Source organism: Rhinolophus hipposideros (genome assembly GCF_964194185.1).
Source record: "Rhinolophus hipposideros genome assembly, chromosome: 16".
NCBI lineage: Eukaryota > Metazoa > Chordata > Mammalia > Chiroptera > Rhinolophidae > Rhinolophus > Rhinolophus hipposideros.
In genome coordinates this window covers 58,658,123-58,677,786 of record NC_138062.1, presented here as the reverse complement: position 1 = coordinate 58,677,786, position 19,664 = coordinate 58,658,123, and the positions used below count along the sequence as shown (strand labels likewise).

The 19,664-nt window shown below is 57.1% G+C and overlaps 3 protein-coding genes across 7 annotated transcripts; 1 reads left to right on the top strand and 2 right to left on the bottom strand.

Moving 5' to 3' along the window:
* The first annotated feature begins 9 nt into the window (after positions 1-9).
* Positions 10-2,021, top strand: MRPL54 (mitochondrial ribosomal protein L54). The gene is made up of 3 exons (XM_081076746.1): positions 10-154; positions 887-1,052; positions 1,678-2,021. Exons 1-3 carry the CDS (start codon positions 37-39, stop codon positions 1,808-1,810), a joined length of 417 nt encoding a protein of 138 aa, XP_080932872.1. The 5' UTR covers positions 10-36; the 3' UTR covers positions 1,811-2,021.
* A 2,591-nt stretch (positions 2,022-4,612) lies between these two features.
* RAX2 (retina and anterior neural fold homeobox 2) lies at positions 4,613-5,772 on the bottom strand (the record flags this gene model as incomplete). Its single annotated transcript, XM_081077406.1, has 2 exons — positions 4,613-4,951; positions 5,557-5,772. The coding sequence occupies 2 exons, from the start codon at positions 5,770-5,772 to the stop codon at positions 4,613-4,615; spliced, it is 555 nt and encodes a 184-aa protein (XP_080933532.1).
* A 1,413-nt stretch (positions 5,773-7,185) lies between these two features.
* Positions 7,186-16,771, bottom strand: MATK (megakaryocyte-associated tyrosine kinase). Of its 5 annotated transcripts, none has more exons than XM_081076633.1 (13): positions 16,719-16,771; positions 14,832-14,889; positions 14,373-14,486; positions 14,162-14,277; positions 13,863-14,082; positions 13,388-13,481; positions 12,056-12,121; positions 11,153-11,252; positions 10,975-11,059; positions 10,823-10,896; positions 10,520-10,715; positions 10,030-10,116; positions 7,186-9,932 (listed from the first exon to the last, which is right to left on the bottom strand). In XM_081076633.1, exons 2-13 carry the CDS (start codon positions 14,838-14,840, stop codon positions 9,693-9,695), a joined length of 1,401 nt encoding a protein of 466 aa, XP_080932759.1. In that variant the 5' UTR covers positions 14,841-14,889; positions 16,719-16,771; the 3' UTR covers positions 7,186-9,692. The 5 variants fall into 5 exon arrangements, with proteins under 5 accessions (XP_080932759.1, XP_080932760.1, XP_080932758.1 ...); XM_081076634.1 differs by lacking the exon at positions 16,719-16,771 and adding an exon at positions 16,477-16,567; XM_081076632.1 differs by lacking the exon at positions 16,719-16,771 and adding an exon at positions 16,167-16,238.
* Between the last annotated feature and the right edge of the window lie 2,893 nt (positions 16,772-19,664).

The window sequence follows — 19,664 nt, the reverse complement described above, 5'->3', positions numbered from 1 at the left end:
CCGGAAACAGGCACCGCCAGGCAGCCGGTATACGTCATGGCGGCTAGACGGCTATTCGGGGCCACCCGGACCTGGGCTGGCTGCCGGGCTCGGGAGCTCCCGAACCCTGCCGCCCCTGGAAGACTCCTTGTACGGGATTATGCCAAGAAACCGGGTAAATTGAGTTAAAAGGCACCAACGTAGGGACTGCGCAGGCGCTGTTTGGGGAGGTTCTTAGAATCCACACACAAGCATAAAGAGGCAGATGGCTAGGTTTTACGCGCAAGCGCAGTTGGAGGGTGTAGAGCGCCATAGGATTCAGGATTCAGTGCGCAGGCGCCAGCCGGAAGCCGAGCGGACGGTGTCCCGGTCGTTACTTGGATCAAACGCGCTTCACCGCGCAAGCGTGGGTTTGGGTTTTTTGGGGGGTAGTGGGTGGGTGGGAGGAAGTTAGGAACTGGAGTCACAGCCCTGTCTCTGCCCCGAGGTCACTGTGTGACCTTTGGCCAGTCATTGCCAGAAATTCGAGGATGCAGTGAGGCCCGTCTCAGTATTAACCACGGAAGCAAAAACAAAACGAGGCTACAGTGTTTGAATTTTAGCTGGATACAGCCTTGCCTGATTTCCTTTTTGAGAGGAGGGAATTGGCAAATGAATGTGAGGCCTTAAAGAGACACAGCAGCACTTTCTCCCTGAGATAAACAGTAAGGAGCAAAATAGGATTGGAAAGGAATGACTTGGTCCTCCTGAGCACGTGACTTAATGCAGGATCCGTGTCCCACTTAAACGCACTTTGAGTGCAGCAGACCCGCTGCAGCCAAGGCCAGGGGCCCCCACAGGGACAAGGAGCAGGAAAGGAAGGCTGGCCTGAGCGCAGAGCTGGGCTGACCTCACTCCCCCACCCCAGTCATTAAGGGCGGCAAAGGCGGCAAAGCCGGTGTGGGCAGTGACGCCCTGAAGGACCCAGAGGTGTGCACAGACCCCGTCCGCCTCACCACCCATGCCATGGGTGTCAACATCTACAAGGAGGGCCAGGATGTGGTCCTGAAGGCCGATGCTGAGTACCCCGAGTGGTGAGTGGGCCGGGCCGGAGAGCAGGGAGAACCAGAGCCGGGGTGAGGAGGAGCCCGGCTGCTCCCATCAGAGCTGGGAGGGCTTCCCGGGGGAGGTGATGCAGGAGTCAAGACCTGAGTGGGTGGAAGGAGCTTCACAGGTGGAGGGAACAGCCAGGGCTAAGGCTCTGGGGCAGAACCACCGGGTTTACAAGTGGGACAGCAGGGAGGTCACAGAGCCCAGTCCTGGCAGGGCCTGGGGGCTGCAGGGAGGACTTGGATTTTAGTCTTGGCCCCGAGAACAGGGGCAGGACATGGAAGCCATTGACGTGTGTTGAGCCTTAAAGCTGGGGAAGGTTCAGAAAGGTGGGTGGGAGGGAAGGCATTACAGGCAGGCAGGACCACAGACAATGGCCAGGAGGCAGGAGGCTTGGCGTGTGCCTACCTCAGGTAGTGCTTTTGGGATGGGGGTGCCCCCTTGCTCCACAGCCGGGAACCCAGTTCAGAGAGGGGGAGGGACCACCCTGAGATCATGCAGCCCCCAGACCCAGTACTGCCTCTGCCTCTGCACTGCCTCTTTCCAAGGTGCCTGGGGAGTTGTGGGGGGTTTGCTGGGCAGCCCTGATTCCTGCCCATACTCCATCAGGCTATTCCAGATGAATGTGGGTCCCCCCAAGAAGCTGGAGGAGCTGGACCCTGAGACCCGGGAGTACTGGCGGCTGCTGCGGAAACACAACATCTGGCGCCACAATCGGCTAAGCAAGAACCGAAAGTTCTAGAGGGGAAGGAACTGAGCACAGTGACCCACCAAAGGACCTCGACAGGCCCAAAAGGAGGACCCCAGAGGGGTACAACATCTTCCCCATCCTGCCTCACAGAAGAGTTTCTATTTTCCTGGAGAAAACAGACTTTTCCTTACTTGTGTTCCTGTGTGGCCCCCACTTCAAGGTTGGATCAGGGTCCTGGGGACCAATAAAGACCTCTTGGGGATGTCGTTGTCAGACCCTGGACGCCGCCGGGTGTTGTCTGATGTGCCGGAGGGACGTGGGGTGGGTGGTAGGGAGGTGGCACCTCAGACGCAGTGGTTCCATGGCCCCAGCCCCCACTCCTGGTGGGCTTCTGCAGGTCCATCGTCACCTCCAGACCTCACCCCAATTCCTGGAATTCCTAGCACTACCCAAGAGGCCCCAACCCCACTCCTCAAGGGGGAGGTTTTTTTTTTAATTTATTGGGGTGACAATTGTTAGTGAAATTACATAGATTTCAGGTGTACAATTCTGTATTACATCATCTATAAAGCCCATTGTCTGTTCACCACCCAGAGTCAGTTCTCCTTCCATCACCATGTATTTGATCCCCCTGACCCTCATCTCTCTCAAGGGGGAGGTTTTAATAGCAAAGCCTCTCTTGGTTGCAAAGGATTCAAACCTGACTTAAGCCGCGTGAAGCAGAACAGAGTTTACAAGCTTCTGGAACTGAAATGTCCAGGGGTAGGGCTGGCTTCAGGCATAGCTGGATCCAGATGCTTCAGTATTCAGCTCTGTGGCTCCCTCCATCTCTGGGTCCCTTTGATCCCCTCTTGGTAGTTCTGTAGGACGGGTGGCTCCAGGGCTTCTGGAGCCCCCCCCCCAACCTAGTTCAGTAAGTGCAGTCAGATGGAAAGGACTTCCCTTTACCTCCTGCCAAGATCACAGGTTATCTTCATGGGCCAACCACTTGAGCCTAGGAACATGGGCCTACCAACTGTCCTGTCCCCTCCAACTAGTGCCTAGCTCTCACTGCCACCCCCCTCACCAGGAAACGCATCCTGGAGCGTGCGGGAGGCACCCTGAACCTCATCCACAGCCTTAATGAGCATCTCAGCTCTGGGCGGTCCTAACTCCTGCCCTATGTGGCTGTGAGGGAGGGTCTCGAGGACAGTGGCCCAGGCACAAGGCCAGAACCGACCTGATTGGAGGAGGCTGGGGTGGGGACCCAGCCCCTGCTATGGCCCCACTCTCTCCAACAGGCATCTGTATGTGTGGGTGGGTGCCTTCCTTCATGCCCCAGTCCACACTGGAGGGGCAGGGCAGTGTTCCCACAGCTAACTCTGCCTGGTCCCAGGAAAATGAGAGCCCTTATCCAGGTAGGAGACTCAGGATTACCAGGAACATGCTCTCCCTGGTGGCCTGCCCTGGGCAGATGGCGCATCCCAACTCTCCCAGGGTCTCGGTAAAAACCAAAGTTGTAATTGCAACAGGGCCCTGCCTGCCCTGCCCTGTCACCTCCTTACCGCTCTCCCCCCTCACTCACTGCTCTATGTGACACATGGGCTCCTCGCTGTTCCTCCAACTCACGCAGCTGGGCTGTGCCCCAGGGCCTTTGCACCTATGACTCGCCTGGGCTGCTCTTCTCCTGCGGTCCCCATGGCTCCCTCCTTCACCTCCTCCAGGACTCTGCTCTCAGGTCACTGTGAAGCCTACCCTGACCACCATATTCAACTGCAACACCTGCCATGCACTGCCATTCGCCCTTCCTAGCTTTATTTTTCTCCCTTGTGTTTACCACCAGCTGGCGTTTTATGTTTTAGTTATTTTTTAATTGTGCATCTTGTCTCCCACTGGAATCCCTCCATTAGGGTAGGGATTTTGTCTGTTTTGTTTACTGTTGTGTCCCCATCACTTATTGGGTGGGTGGGTAGATGGATGGATGGATGGATGCATTGGGTTGAACAGAACAAATGCTGGCCTGCCCCCAGGACCCCCTCCCAGCCTGGCTGGGCTAGGAGATGTGATGGGATCTCTGGTCAGTGGGGACATAAGCCGCACTTTGAAACATGGAGTGAGCAGGGATGGACCATATTCTCCCGTCATCCCCCATTAGCCCTGGCCTGGGTGCCACCGCTTCCCACGCTAGTAAGGACCCAGTGTACACCTGGGGCAATGGAGTCAGGCATGAGTTTGAAAAACAGCTGGACCCCTACTGGCTGTGTGGCTCCAGTAAACTGGCTTCCCAACTCTGGGCCTTAGTTACCTCCCTATACAATGGAGCTGAGGGCTGTGCCGCCTCATACGATGGCTTGGGCCAGAAGCACGCTGTGAAAGGAAGCCCCTGGACAGGAGCTGCTCTGCTGTTACTAGTTATTTCTCGGAGAGGGAGGCCCTGAGAGCCAGGCTGAAAGATTAGGAGGGATTTAGAGTCATCGACTCGCAGAATTAAAGTCCTGGCGGCTCCTGATTACAGCCTTACCGTCCCAGGGCCTCCAAATCCATCCACCACCCCCCATTTGACAGATGGGGGCACTGAGACCCCAAAAGGGGTAGAGACTCCCCCTCAGGCCACCCATGGCCCTGCCCCCTGGCCTGGAAACCCCGTAGCCACCTCCTTCCCAAGATGGCACCAGTCTCCCTGAAAGGCAGGGTGAGGTCTGCATGGGTGGCCTTGGACAGCGAGGGTAGGGGTGGCAGGGGTCTCAAGTCTTGCTCTTCAGTGATGGCCTGGCCTGCTGGTTGGGCTGCTCCGTGACCTTGCCTAGATCTGTCACCCAGCACGTCCCAGGCCCTTGGGACAGGTCGAAGAGGGAGGGCTGGGTGGGCACCTGGCTAAACCGATGGCCAGGCCCTGTCCAGAGCCTGTGCGTGCTCTTTGGCCAGCAGCCGCAAGGATGTCTCCTCCAGGGTGAAGCCATCTGCAAAGGCTGAACCAAAGGCATGGGGCCTGAAGGACGCCTGCAGCCCTGGGCCAGGGCCCAGGAGGTGAGGGAGGGCTGGCAATGTGGGGGGCCTGGGGCCCAGCCAGGGATCCAGGGACAGTGGCATGGCCGGAGGGCAGGCAAACGGCAGTGCTGGGGCCTCAGGGAGCCTCGGGGCTGCCATGGCCCCTGAGCCCGAGTCCAGACGCTCCTGGCGCCGCCACTTGGCCCGGCGGTTCTGGAACCACACCTGGAGGCAGCGAGAGGGTGCTCCCAGCCCAGGGCTGGTGGGGAGGACAGCCCGCTCCCCCCCAATCCATAGCGTCCCTCTCTGGACTTCCCAGCCTGCTGTGGTACCAGTAGGTTTTGTTATTCTGCCTCACGGCTGTACTGAGAGAAGGAGCCCTGCCTCGCGGCACCCATTGCATTGCCCCGAAATCTTTTCTGAATCTAATCCCTCCTCGCCATTCTCTTTGCCCAGGTCCTCAGGCTCCTCAGCCTCCTCCCTTATCTCTTCTGGCCCTTGATCATGAAGTCCAAGCAGCTCAGCTCAGCATTCAGGAACCTTCAAAGGTCTTTCTCAGCTCCATTTTCTGCTTCCCCTTCCACCTAACTGACACCTAACTCAATGGAAACGCCTCGGACTTAACCCCTGCACATCCTCGTACACGCTGTTTGGAGTCTTAGAAAAACGCCCTTTCTCCTTTCTACCTGGCAAACTCCTACTCAGATGTCACAGCCCTAGTCCCACACCCCCTCCTCCGGGAGGCCTTCCCAGTTTCTCTTCCACCCACGCACTGGGAGGGTTCCTATCTGGATACAGCTCCCTCCCTAGGTCCTTGGGGGTGCCCTCACCTGCACACGCACCTCTGGCAGGTGCACCTTGGCTGCCAGCTCCTCACGGCTGTAAATGTCTGGGTAGTGGGAGGCCTCGAATGCCCGCTCCAGCTGGTGCAGCTGATACGTGGTGAAGGTGGTGCGGTTCCTCCGGTGTTTCTTCTTGGGGGCCTCCTTGCAGGGTGCTGGCCCCCCACCCTCAGCCACTGGCCCCTCACCAGAACTCAGGAACATGGCTCCTCCTCACCTCCACCTGGCGGGACAGCAGCAGGACAGTTAGCGGTGAGACTGCAGGCTGGGGAGGGCAGGGGAACTCCCAGCAGGGGCTGGGCCTGGGGTAAGATGAGGAGGGGCTTTTCCCTCCTTGGGGTCCTGCATTCGTTCTGCCTTCCCAGTCTCTCTCTGTCAGTCTTGGATTATCTCGCTCTGTCTCTGTTTCCACTTCCTTCTCTGACTCTTTTTCTGTGTGCGTGTCTCTGTGTCTCTGTCCCCCACCTTGATTTTCTCTTTCCCTCTCCAGCTCTCCCTGGCCACCTCTTTCTCCCTACATCTCTGTCTTTCTGTCTGGCCTTCTCTCTCTGTATCTAGGACTCCCCAGGAGGGAGGTTGGGACACTGCCCCCTGGAATGCTTCTTTACCCTCAAGTCCTCTGCCCTGGGGGACACTCGGCACCCCTAGCTTCCCCCGCATGCCCACCTTGCCCCCTCTGCCCAATGCTCACCACCCCCAACAGTCCTTGTCAGCCAGTTATCCACAGGGCTCCCGCCCCAGCGGGCTCAGCACTTTCTCTGCTGCTGGCCTGACCCAGCCAGACCAGGAGGGGTGGGGTCAAGAGGGGAAGGATTAGCACAAGGTGATTAATTGAGATGGCCCCTCCTGCCCAGCACTAGCTGCCCTGAGCTATGAGGGAGGGCTAGGCAGGTGGAGGGCTGGGGGTTGGGGGGACTGCCAGCTTTGGTCCACCTCCCCTCGGAGCAGGACACCAAAGGTCTCCCTGTCTCTGGGCCTGTTTTCCTGGCTGTAAAATGGGCGGCACCAGGACGTACCCCATAGGGCTCTCACAGGACTCAATGAGGCGATGAAAGAACATTGCACAGTGATTGGCATGCAGTGACTACTCAGTGAATGTCTGCTGTTACTGTTTTTATCAGCGAGGCCAGAAAAAGGCCCTCTTAGACTCGTGGATGTCAACGGACCTGGGGAAGCAGAGGTTCCGAGAGGTGAAAGCAATTTTAGTTTGCTCTTCTGGTTACTGAACAGGGCATGGCATAAGGGGCATTTTAGCTGGGTTTTGAAGTATGAATAGAAGTTCACTCTTTGCATACTCAATAAACATTTATTGTACTTGCTGTATACCAGTGAACAAAACAGACACAAATCTTGGAGCTGACATCCTACCATGTTTCCCCGAAAATAAGACCTAGCCAGACCATCAGCTCTAATGTTTCTTTTGTAGCAAAAATTAATATAAGACACGGTCTTCTTTTAATATAATATAAGACTAGATCTTGTATAATATAATACAATATATAATATAATAAAGACCCAGTCTTATATTATGTTATATAAGACTGGGTCTTATATTAATTTTTGCTCCAAAAGATGCATTAGAGCTGATGGTTTGGCTAGGTCTTATTTTCGGGGAAACACAGTAGTTGAGACAATCAGCAACTATGTAAGTAAAATATAGTATGTCAGTTGGTCCCAGGTTTAGTGAGAAAAGTCCAGCAGGGAGGAAAGGGGGTAGGTTGGGTTGTTCTTTTAAGGAAAGTAATCAGAATGGGAGATGGAAGGCAAGGCTGCAAATTCTGGACAAGATTGGGTGTGAAGGGGAAGGTACTGGGGAGCCATAAAGTTTGTAGAGCAGGGAAAGGACACAGTCAGATGGTAGTTGGGATGAGTATCTATTGTAGGCAAGATGGGAAGCCAGCAGGAGGCTAGAGGCAAGAGCAAAGGTCGTGGGGATGGTGAGGAGTGAGGCGATGGGGAACAGGAGAGAAATTCTGTGGGGAGAAAGTTTGGGGAGCAGGAAGGGAAGGAGACGTTGGGGACAAGTGGATAATGGGACTGTCACAGAGACGACGGCCTGAGAGCTGGAGCAAAGTCCAGGGGTAGCCCCTAACACTGGTTTGCCAACCCTCCCAATTCAAGAAGCCTGGGGCTGGGGGCTGGGGGTACCATGAAAACCGAGAGGAAGGGGTTGGGGATGAGGGACCAAGGTGAGGCCTGAAAACAGACTGCTGGATTTAATGGAGGGAGGTGGTCTCCCTGGAGGAGACCCAGGCACTTGGAAGGACCATGGAGCGAGTATGAGAGAAATTAGAAATAGATCCTTCTGGAATGCTGGCTTTGCAAGGAGAGAGACACACATGGAGAAAGAGACAGACGCAGTAAGCCATAGGTACACGCACACCCAGAAAAGGGGCGACCAGGCCCTGGAGGAGTTGGGACCAATTTCAGGGCCAAGCAGCCTTAGACAAGGAGCCAGATGTGGCCCCCATTGTCCCAGGAGGGAGGGCTGACATAGGGAGGCAAAGGGAGGCCCCAGGTGCCCTGAGCGCAGGCCAGAGGAGCAGCTAGTGCTTCCTGGGGCCCTTCCAGGCCTCAGCTGCCCCATCGGTAAGGCGGGATCTGTGGCCAAGGAGGGCCAGGCCTGTGGGGTGGGCAGATGATTCCCTTAATTGCTCCATCACTTTAAAACGCTAATGAGTGACTCTGTTCTCAGGCCCCAGTTAGCTCATTGGCAGCGTGAGAAGAGGCTGCAGCAGGGCTCCAGCATCAGGTGCAGCGGCTTTTGGGGAGTTAGCAGGATGTGGCTGGCAGTGCAGACGCTGAGTCAGCTTAGAGGGCCGGATTAGGGGTGTGGCCCAGGGACAGGCGGTGCCCTTTGGCTGAATTAGGCAGGGACAGGCCAGGCCACTCTGCCCCTCTGGCCTGCTACCCTTCACTTCTCCCCTAGGAAGAATTACTAAACCCCTTCAGGTGCTGGTGAGGAAACTGTGGCCAGGAGGTGGGCCGGGCTTCAGTGGGCACCTCAGGCGGTCAGCATGACCTTGGAGTATTTCCTAGCCAGGCTCAACTCATGAAGGGGTGGGTTGGCTGAGGTGGGAATGCATGCTCGGGCCTGGTGTCCCTTCCCCAGCTCGGGGAGTCCTGGAGTTGGACGGTGCCCAGACTGGCCCAAGACCCCTTCCAGGCAGCCTAGAGGCTGTCTGCATGGGAACGTCAACTGAGATGGGGTGGTTGCCACAGCAATAACTGAGTACCAACTGTGTATGCTCAGCCCTTCACTGATATGAGCCCTCAAGGTTCTTATATCCCCAAAAGATGCCAACCCTCCAGTTTGTCTGGGACTGCACTGGGGCCACAGCTAGGGGTAAGTCGGGATTTGAACCTGGGAAGTAAGCCTGGAGATCGGCCCCTCCCCAGAATGAACAAGAGGGGCAGGGCTTCGGGACAGGCTGCTCAGTCCGTTTTTCTTGAGCCTTCCCTGAAGTCATTGGATTAGGCTGTTGGGTTGTGACAGGTGGAGGATGTGGGTGGCCCCAGGGGAGCATCTCCAGGTGGGGACACAGCCGCAGTGGCAGCCCCTCCCTGGCCTCCTGTAGGCCTGCTGCTGCTCTGAGGGGCAAGTCTGCCATGATCCCGTGAGCCCAGAACTCAGAGGACTGGGCACCGACCCAAGGGTTGGGACTTGGAGGGTTGAATACGGCACCCCAGAGGGGACCTATGGGTGATGGCAAGTGGTTCTGTGGAGTGGCTCCATCCCAGAGGTCTGTATTCCCACAGTGCCTGTCAGTGGGTCCCAGCTGGACACCCCTCAGGGGGCAGACGACTGGCAGGTGGATCACTCCACGCTGAGTGATCAGGGATTCGGGGTGGTACGAATGCCCTGGGCTGAGGGGACGCCAGAGATTGCAGAGAGACTCAGATGGCCACAGTCCTTGGAACCAGTCTTTATCCAGGCACCAATCCTTCTCCTCCCTGGGTCCGTGGTATCCAGGGGCTGCCCCAAGCCCCCATGTGGGCCTGCGTCTGTGCTCTGAGCCAGGTGGGCAGCTTGCTGGCCCTGACCTACCTCAGGCCTGGCCCATGCCCCACCCACCCGGAGCCCCCCCTCGTTCCTCTGGGGCCTACAGCCCCGCTGGGTAGGGTCAGGGGTCCTGGCCACAGGGCAAGGTGGGGCCATCAGCGTCCTGTCCGTCAGCAGGGCCAGTGGCTCCCACGCTGCGCAGCTCCCGGGCCAGCTTCTCGGCCAGTTTTCGAAAGGGAGGCCGGCGGGCGGGCTCCGCCTCCCAGCAGCTGCCCATGAGGGTGTGGACAGGGCCTGGGCAGCCCTCAGGCGGCTCCATGCGGTACCCCTTCTCCACGGCCTCTGTCACCTCCTTCAGCGACTGTGGGAGAGGGCACACCGGTGTGGGCTGGAGATCAGGGCCACAGCCCCAGACCCGCATGGAACCCAGTACCTCTGCACCCCCAGACCATGCTCACCATCTTGGGGTATGGAGCCCGGCCATATGAGAAGACCTCCCACAGCAGCACCCCGAAACTCCAGACATCGGACTTGCTGGAGAATTTCTGTGGGCCCAAGACTAGGGTGAGGAAGGACCCCTCAGGGTTTCTGCTCCAGCCCATGCTTCCTCAAAAAAGTCCCCCTAGATTGATCTTTACTCTCCGGTCTTTTCCTAATAGACTCCACGCCCTGAGTTCCCCCACCCTCAACCGAGTGGAGGTCAGAGTCAGTGCAGGAAGGAGGTTCACTATTCTTGCCCTCAGCACTGAGCCCAGAAATGGGGAAACTGAGGCCCAGACAGGGTCACACACAGGAGAGGCCAGATAGGGGCTAAAAAGAACAACTAAAGGCAAGTGTTCACTGGGGAGGCAGAGCCATTTCCTTGGAGGTTCAGAGAGACCAAGACACAGGCCCAGGGCCACACAGTGGAGCTGGGGCTCCAAGGGGCCTGGAGACAGGAGCGCTCACCCCGTGTTTGAGTGCCTCAGGCGCCGTCCACTTGACGGGCAGCCGGCTGGAGTCCAGGCCCTTTCGCTCAGCTTTGGCCAGGCCGAAGTCACTGACCTTGGCCACGAGGTCTTCAGAGACAAGGATGTTGCGGGCGGCGAGGTCTCGGTGCACCAGCTTCTTGCTCTCCAGGTATTCCATGCCCTCGGCCACATGCCTGGGGAAGAGCAGGGGCACCAGGGCTGGGGCTCCTCCCTCTCCGTGCCTCGCTTTCCCCTGGACCTTGAAAAGCCTCCTCCCCATCCCCCGGGGGTCCCCACTCACAGGGAAAACTGCAGGAGCTGAGGGGTGTTCACAAGGGCCCGGCCCCGAGTCCGTAGAAAGTTCACCAGGTTGCCCTATGGGGAGGACGGGGGGCTGGGGTTCCAGGCCTCTTGGCTGCCCCCCCGCCCCTCTGCACCTGGGCCCCACCGCACCTTGCTCACGTGCTCCATGACGATATAGAGTCCCTGGTGCAGGATCACGCCCAGCAGACGCACCAGGTTCTTATGCTGCATTTTCCTGGGGGGAGGATGGGGTGGGGTGGTGGGCCTGAGGTGAGAGTGCAGCCAGAACCCCCAAACTCAGGGTGCCTGACCCCCACCTGGGACTCACGTCATGACCGCTGTCTCATCCAAGAAGGCCTGGGCTGTCACATCACACTTGATGTTCTTCACGGCCACTTTCTGACCCAGGTACTCGCCCTGCAGGACCGCTGGCAGGCGGGACAGAGATCAGGACCCACGGAGATGGGGACAGACATGGGGTACACCACTCCCATTGGCCCCCATGTACACCAACAGAGCCTTGGATCTCCAGGACTGGAAAACCCCTCCCCCTACAAGCTCCACACCTCCTGCTCAAGGAGAATCATCTAAGCCAGGGGTCAGCAAAATCCAAAATCCCTTGAGCCAAATCCAGTCCCGTCATGTTTTTGCAAGGCCCACAATCTCAGAGTGGTTTTTACATTCTTACAGTGATTTAAAAAACCCGAAATAATACTTTTTCATGACAGTGAAAATTATACAAAATTCAAAATTCAGTGTCCATGAATAAAGTTTTATTGGCACATGGCCAGGCCCATCGGTTTACCTGTCATCTGGGGCTGCTTTCCTGCTACAAAGGCAGAGCTGAGCAGATGTGACAGGGACCATCTGGCCCACAAAGCCCAAAATATTTGCACTCTGGCCCTTTCCAGAGAAAGTCTGCAGACCCCTGATCTAAGCCACAGAGCCTTCCAGAATAATCATTTCAGGGAATGGCATTCCAAGTAAAGGGACCAGCATGTGCAAGAGCCTAGAGGTGTGAGAGACTCATTTACGTTCACTGGGTACCTGCCTGAGTTAATTTATTCCTCACGACAGCTGCTGTCAACCCTCTTTCATAGAGGGGGAAACTGAGGCATAGAGAGGTGTGGTTTGTCTTTACTCACCCAGCAAGTAGGTATTAAATATGGATGTGAATCATCTCTGTGACCCCAAAACCTGAACGTGCCCCTCAGCCCACACCCCCACTCACCTCCAAACTCCCCCTCTCCAATCTGCGCTCCCAGAGTCAAATGCTGCAAGTTTAGTAACCAGCCGGCTGTGGGATGAAGACCTGGTTAGAGGGGTAACCGGCTCCCAGGTCCCTCCCCTTGGGGGTACTACCTGGTGAGGCACACCCGGGCACAGGTGGCCGCTGTTCCCAGCAATGGTCCAAGGGCATGTCTGATGAACCCACTCCTGCTACCATTTTATCATGCGGTCGAAGGCAACAGAGCCTCCGATGCAGGGCTGCCTATCTCTCTTCTGCCTGCAGACTGTGTCCCTCCAAATACCCCAAATGCTCTTCCCTTTGTCGTCCTTTACCTCTGGTCACCCAGGAATATACACAGAGCAAAAAAACACAACAGACAGGGAGACCAGCAAAACCTCTAGACCCTTCCAGTGCTGTACGTTGTGGTCTGTGCTCGCCTCCCTGACCGTTGTCACAAGCAGGCCAGTGTCCTCCCCGCCTCCCCCCCTAGCAGGTTCTGTAGGCCCCCCCCCTCCAAACCAGGAGCCCCTTAGGTACATCAGGAATGGTGACAGCGCCAGATCTCCCCAGGAGATACTCGTGCTTTCAAGGAGACAGCCACGGGTGTCAGGTTCCAAAGACCGTAGAGGTGACTGTGGTTGGGGGCATTTGCTTTGGGCCTTGAATATTGATGATTTCACTACACAGAAGCTGAAAAAGCATTTCGGGTGAAGGTAACAGAACACACAACAGCACGGAGGCATAAGAGGAAATGAGTCACAGCCTGGGAGGGGGGCTTGTGAACAGAGGAAGGGTCCTGTAGATGAGGCAGGAAAGAAGGCTCAGCCACAAGAGAATGTTCTAGAAGGCAGAATAGCTGCAGGGCCTCCCACCTTTAAGATGGGGAGCAATGTGGGTGGGCTATCATGGTAGAAAGCTGCCTCTGGGGGCACAGACGTAAGGGTCGGGAAGTAGGGGGACTGCCCCCCTGGAAGAATATGGTCTGATGGAAAGGTGTGAGGTCAGGCGGGGTGTTAAGTGAAGTTAGAACCTGACCGTGAAGGGGATGTGGGAGGGTGGGTGGCTTGAGATTTCCGGCCAGGTTTCCAGCTCAGGTGACAGGGCGTAAGAAGGACATGGGTGTGGGAAGCAGCAGGTGTGGGAACCCGCTCAATCTTGAGATGATCAGTGTCTGTGAGTGCCCTTTGCCCAATCCCAGGGCAGCCCAGGCCTTCCACCGCAGTGCCAGGCACGGCGCCATACTCAAGTGCTGTGGCATTGGCCCCATGCCGGGCCCCAGGCCCCTGACTCCTCAGGGGGGAGAATGTGGGTGGAGAGGGCGCAGACCCCTACCCTTGGCCAGCTCCTCCTCCGCAGATTTGGCCCCCGGCTTCCTCTTGGGTTTCACGAGTTTTGTGCAGATGGCCCCCTTGTCCTTGCTGTAATGCTGCAGGGCAGGACAGGGCAGAAGTGGTTGTGAGTCCAACCCTGGGGTGTGGGGAACCCCTGCATCCTGTCCCCTTCCTGGGGCGTGGTCTGGATGGGGTGGGCAGGAGCTGATGAGAAGGAGAGGGGTTTGGGTCTCACAGGATGTGTTGGGCTGCTTTGCATGGAAACAGGAAAGGATGGAGGCTATGGGGGAAATAGGGAAGATGGGGAGGTCTCTGGATTGGTGTCCACTCGGAGGTCCCTGAAGGTCCCTGAAGGAGCCACCCCAGTCCTTGCAGGTGGGGCCTAGAGGACTCAGACCCCTAGAGAGTCGGAGGTCCATGGGGACCGGCTGCCTCTCTGCACGGGGGAGCACACGCCTCTGGGGCCTGGGGCGCACCTCCACCATATCCATGAGGTTGCAGAAGTAGACGGCCTCGTCGATGGTCAGGTGGCCATCGCGGTGCAGCACGCGATAGTGGATGACATCTCGGCCAAAGCTCACGCACAGCACGTAGTCACCGGGATGTCGCACTGACTCACGCACCAGGAACAGCCCATCCTCAGGCGGCTGCAGCAGCTGCACCGCCTCCTGGCCTGAGATCTTCCCATGGAACCACCTGTGGGGGCAGAAGGGCAGGCTGCACTGGGCTGGCCAGGCCCTCCTGGCCCCCCATTCCAGGACGCCCCACAACTCACGGCATGAGGCTGAGCTTGGGGTCAGTGGAGAGGGCCTCACGCTCCCGTAGTGCGCCGGCTGCCAGCAGCCCCTCCTGCCCGCTGCTGTGGTGCTTGGCACGGTACCAGCTCTTACTCTGCCAGGGAGGGAGCCAGGGGTCCGTATGTGTGTGTTTGTGTGTGGAGGGGGTCCTGTCCCCAAATACACCCAGGCCCTCCGGCTACTGCTCACCTCACAAGCCTCCAGGATGGTGACCACGTCACCCTTGCGAAAGGCCAGCTCTCCAGGCTTGGGGCGCATGTGCTCACATTTGGTGATGCATTGGGTACCTGGGGCCCAGCGCCTCTGGGTGAGGGGTTGAGGGAGATGGGCAAAGGGGACATGAGGGAGATGCCCCGGAGAAAGATTGGACCGAGACAGAGAAAACAGAGAGAAAGAGCGAGAGGAGGAGAAAGGACAAGGGAGCTGCCAACAGAGATTTATTAGAGTCCCAAACACCAGGTGCTCAGCACAGGTCAGGAAGAAAAGGTGAAAGAAATGCAACACCAAATATCAGAAAGCTTGGGCGACAGCAGCTACAGGGACGCGGGTCAGAGTACAGTCCTCCTCCCCGTGGAGCTGAGGTCCTGTGGGTGTGGACTGAGCTGAGGAAGGGCCGAGGCCACAGGCACCCAGGTCGAGGTTACTCACCGTGGGCATCCTGGCTAAGATGGGTGGAGTGCCAGGCACAGAGGAAGCAAGGGTTCACCTGGGGAGGAGGCAGAGACCAGCTGAAGAGCCCAGATTCAACCCATCACTACCACTTCCAGCCCAAGCCAGGTCGGAGGGACAGCCGGGGGCAGGGGGGCTCAAGGAAGGGTTCCCAAAGGCCCTTTGGGAAGATGGCCTTTACCCAGGGGAGTTCCTTAGCAGAGTCACAGCCATGAAACACCAGCAAGGAAACCGTGGAACCTCGCCCCACCTTGGTTCCCAAAGGGAAATTGAGGCACAAGGTGGGCACAGAGCTAGTGGCCACGGGCTGGGGAGGGGACAGGTGCCTAGCTCAGGCACCAGCAGCCCACACAGCACATGGGGAGCTTGGTGCCACCTAATCAACCCTGGTTCTTCCTCTTTTCTGGTGAGTGGGCAGGAACAGGGCAGGCAAATACAGAATGATTCAAGGTCATTCCCAAGAAACTCTGACCGGGAGGTGGGGCAGAGGCTGTGCAACCCTGCTGGGCTTCTCTGACCACCAGCAGAACCTCTCTGACTCCCCCACCCCAAACCAGGACAGACACAGACACACACACACACACACACACACACACACACTCACACGCCTTCATTGCTGCTTGGTTGGGGACTTTTCCTTGCCACCCCCATCTACCCTACTGCAAGAGCTGGACAGTGGGGCAAGTTGGGGGGGTGAATCTTGGCTCCTCCAATGTGCACCCCCATAAATCTTCAGCCCTATATGTACTCACACCTATACTGACCCATGTACACACGAGCACACACAGAAACACACCGGGCTTGGACACAGGTGGACACAGGTACCCACAGGCACCCAGGTGTGTAAGCAAAGGCATGCCCCCCTAGAGACAGGTGTGCACACGCCTCTACATGTGTGTACACATGCACAGGTGCTAGGACATCTGGAAACGTGTGTATCTGCCCACTCACTAACACACACAGACCCATACTTGAACACCTGGGCGCCAAACGCTGGGCCACCCAGGCACGCAGAGCTACACACAGGGCCGCGCACACGCATCTCGGCCACACGCGCACATGCCTCCACGTGGACGCGCTGATACACACACCTGGGGGCTCGCAGACGCGCACACCCCCACCCAGAATACTCCCCACCCCGCGCTTGATCGCCTCTAACCACCCCCACCTCAGCAGCGTGCCCGTCGCGCGCCCCGGACGTGCACACTCGAGCGCACACCGGCCCCTCCCGCGAACGCCCGGGCCCCCATGGAGCCCTCTGGTCGCTTCCACTGCCCCTGCCGTCTCTACCCCCAATCCCGTCGCCGCGCTCACCTGCTCAGGGGGCGTCCCCGGGCCGCGCCCCGCCCCCGCCCCCAGAAGGGCCCCCGCGTGCCAGCTGCGCACCCCCAAGGCGGGCCCCGCTGCACAACTTGGAGCAAGTTCCTCCGTTTCCTCATTTTGGGGGTGGAGGAGAGGTAGGGTGGCGGGGGAGCGGGAGGTGCCGCGGCCAGGGAGGATCCCGTGGGTCCTAGCGCCGGCCGCACTGCGGTCTGCTCTGCGCGCGGCCGCGGGTCCCTCCCCGCCCTGCCTCCGCGGTCCCCGGCCCCTCCCGCGCGGCGCGGGGGGCGCTGGAGGCTCTCACCGGCTCCACGCCTCTCCCTGGCCTGATGCTGCGGGGCGCGCACCCCAGCTCACCCGGAGAAGCGGAGGCCTTGGAGTGTGGAGCAGGTGCCACACCGCGTGCGCGCGCGCAGAGGGGAGTGAATGAGCTGCCGGTCGGGGAGATAAGCAGGCGGCAGAGCCCAGACGACCAAGTGGGCCCTTCGGACTCTGCCGTTCCAACGCCCTGTCACCTCCTCTGCCAACGGGAGCTCATTTAATTACCTGTTGCTGTAGAAGGCTGTTGGTGCCTGGCACAAAGAAAACACCCCCAAAATGTCAACCGCTGCCAGTATCGTCATCATTATCATTAAGGGAAAATTGGGGCCACAAGGGAAAAAATCGTGTGGAACTGGAAGCCTCCTGGCGGAGCAACCCTCCTTTGGAGAATAATGGTGGGTCCTGAGGCTGGAGCCAACCCAGCTGTGCCAGAGTCAGGACTGCCCCACTCTTGACCTCCGTTTCCTCCTCTGAAGGGCTGGGCAACAAGGGCCTCCCCTCAGAGGACAGCTGGGTGAGCATTGAATGGCCAGGCACTGGGCCTGGCCCCCAGCCATGACTCCATTGCTTCTAAGGGCAGAGTCGGCTCAGACAAGGATGGAGCTGACCTTGGAGGGCTATGAATCAAGATGCCCAGAGAGCCCTGCTTCCCAGCCACTGGGCACTGCTCTGGTCCTAGGGTTGGGACCCTGCAGCCAGCATTCAGTCAGGGTGATTGGGGCCTACCATATATACCATCATCACTTTCCAGAAATAGAAAACAGACACAGAGGAAACCCACAGAGAGCACCATTAAATGCTCAGCAGGGACTGCTACGGCCCTAGGCCCCGCAGCGGAGACCTGTCTTCTTTGTTCAGCAAGGACAGGAGCCCATGTCTAAGAGGTTGAGATGCCCTAGCACCCTGTGCAGACATTCTCCTTGGTGTATTCAGAGAGAAGGGAAGAGGGTCACAAGGGGCTGGCTTTCTCCCTCTGCGAATAGGTACTTAGGGTCTGAGTAACACCTACATCCTCCCCAGGACAGCCAGGGGTCCACGTCCCACACTCTTGAAGGCCCTACCTCTGAGTGATCAGCGGAAGCAAAGATGTTGAGACTGAGGACTGACAGACTTAAGGAGAAGGTGTTAAGTGCCCGAATCTCCAAGGGTTGGCCTGGGGAATAGGGAGCCCTCCCCCCATGGGTGTGGGCATGGGGCATTGAGCTGTGCATGACTTTAGGGGGATAGATTTGAGTCCATGGTTTATTTGGGTCAGAGCTACAGAAGGGGTGAGCTCCCCATTCCTAGAGGTATCCAATAATTGGCCACTTTGAATCACAAAGACTCAATGGGTCTTCCAGTCCCCAGCGGAGGCAACACCCGTTTTCCTGCCTCCTGCTAGGAGCTGAAGGACTTGCCTCTCCCTTCTACCTGCCTGAAGCCAGTAGCCACACCATCGGTCGGATACCAGAATTCCCCAGTCCTGGGCTCTTCATCCTCCACATTTCAGTCCTGTCAACTTGATTCTGGAAATTCTTTGACCCACCCACCCCCAACCCCTGGACACCCATCGGTGCAGGCTGGTGACACAGCAGCCCCCTCACTGGTCTCCCAACTGCCTCCAGTTTTTCTCCTTGTTACCATTCACCTTCCACGGCATCACCAAGGGATGAAAATGTGCCTGTGGCCCTCTCCTGCTCTAAATCCGGCGATAGCCCCCACTGCCTGCAGGACAGAGCCTAAAACACTCAGTCTGGCATTCAGGGCTCTTCATGTCTGGCCTCCAACTACCTCTCTGGCCTCATTTGCTTCTGCTGCCACCAAGCACCCAATAGTTTGGCAACTCTGAACTGCAGGAGTTAGCATGCTTTCACATGGGCTGTCCCCTCTGCCGGAATGTGCTGCTACCATCCAGATGGCATCTCCAGCTCATCCTTCATGCCCAGCTCAACTGACATTTTTATGAAGCCTTCTTCAGACACCCTTACCCTTCTCAGAGCAATTCTAACTTCTATGCCCTGAAAGGACCCCTCGCTAGAGACACTAGCCATCTCATTTCACCGATGGGCGTGGATCTGGCCTTGGGAACTGAGACCATTAGCCTGCCTGAGAAAAAGCCAGCCCAGAGGAAGTAGAGCCAGGAAACAGACTGAATACCACAGGAAGAATTCAAATCGTTGGATTCAGCCATGCCTAGCATTGGAAAAAGGTCTTTGCTTTTTGGTTGCTTTCAGGAGGTAACTGCCACTTGTAACCAAAAGAATTCCTAATACTGAAAATGGGACCAGAGTGGTGTGCTAAAATGAAATCTCTATGATGTGGAATTGGTGAGTCAGATTACGTTGCCCTAAACCCAGCTAAGAAGAGGGATCTCTTCTCTTTCATGCCCTGGACCAGGTGGTGCTGGCTTCTGTCACTTGCAACAGAGAAACCCTGATGAACCTACCTTGTCCCCTGCCTGAATGCCTTTCTTTCGTCCATCTGAATCTCACTGTTCTTCACATCTCACCGTTCTCCTATTTTGACTGTTGCGATTTACATAACCCTCTGTTCTTCAAATTCCTGGAGATTTTGGGGGCCCATCCTCTCATTTTAGAATTGGAGCAGCTGAGACCCAGAGAGGCAAGGCTACTTACCCATGGTCACACTGGGGCTAGAAGTCAGGCCTGCAGACACACCCAATGGAGTTGTAGACTTTTCAAAGGCAAGATATATTTCTTATTCTTTACGAATATGGACGAAAATCATTATAGGCAATAAACAAAAGAAGTCATGTGACAGGCACTTTACATAATGCATCAGTTAAAATTAGGATTGGCTGTGGGGGATGGAAGACCCCAAGTGTTAGAGGCTTGAATTACTAGGTAGAAATTAATGCTCTTCGAGGGAGGAAATCCTGTGTATGTCAGGGGCCCAGGCTCCTGCTATCTTGTTGCTCTGCCTTTGTCCACACTCAAACTTCCTTCTCTTGACCTAAGATGGCTGCTTGAGCTCCAGCCCTCTCACCTATTGCATTCCAGTCAATAGGAAGCAGGAAGTTGGCAGAAAAGGGTACCTTTCTTCATTTAAGGACTCTTCCAGTGAAATCCCAGGAGCAGAAGAAGCTGGGAAATGTAGTTTTTACCCCAGCTCATCTTCCATGTCCATCAAAACTGGCACGATTTTTATGAAACCTTCTCAGACATCCATACC

Bases quoted from the DNA above. Each gene is read 5' to 3' on its own strand.
- MRPL54 (XM_081076746.1), top strand. From the start codon at position 37: ATGGCGGCTAGACGGCTATTCGGGGCCACCCGGACCTGGGCTGGCTGC. The intron at 155-886 runs GTAAATTGAGTT...CCCCCACCCCAG, and splicing joins GGATTATGCCAAGAAACCGG to TCATTAAGGGCGGCAAAGGC. The intron at 1,053-1,677 runs GTGAGTGGGCCG...ATACTCCATCAG, and splicing joins GATGCTGAGTACCCCGAGTG to GCTATTCCAGATGAATGTGG.
- MATK (XM_081076630.1), bottom strand. From the start codon at position 14,524: ATGTCCCCTTTGCCCATCTCCCTCAACCCCTCACCCAGAGGCGCTGGG. The intron at 11,060-11,152 runs GTGAGTCCCAGG...TCCTCCCCCCAG, and splicing joins GATGAGACAGCGGTCATGAC to GAAAATGCAGCATAAGAACC. The intron at 10,117-10,519 runs GTGAGCGCTCCT...TTGGGCCCACAG, and splicing joins CTGAGGCACTCAAACACGGG to AAATTCTCCAGCAAGTCCGA.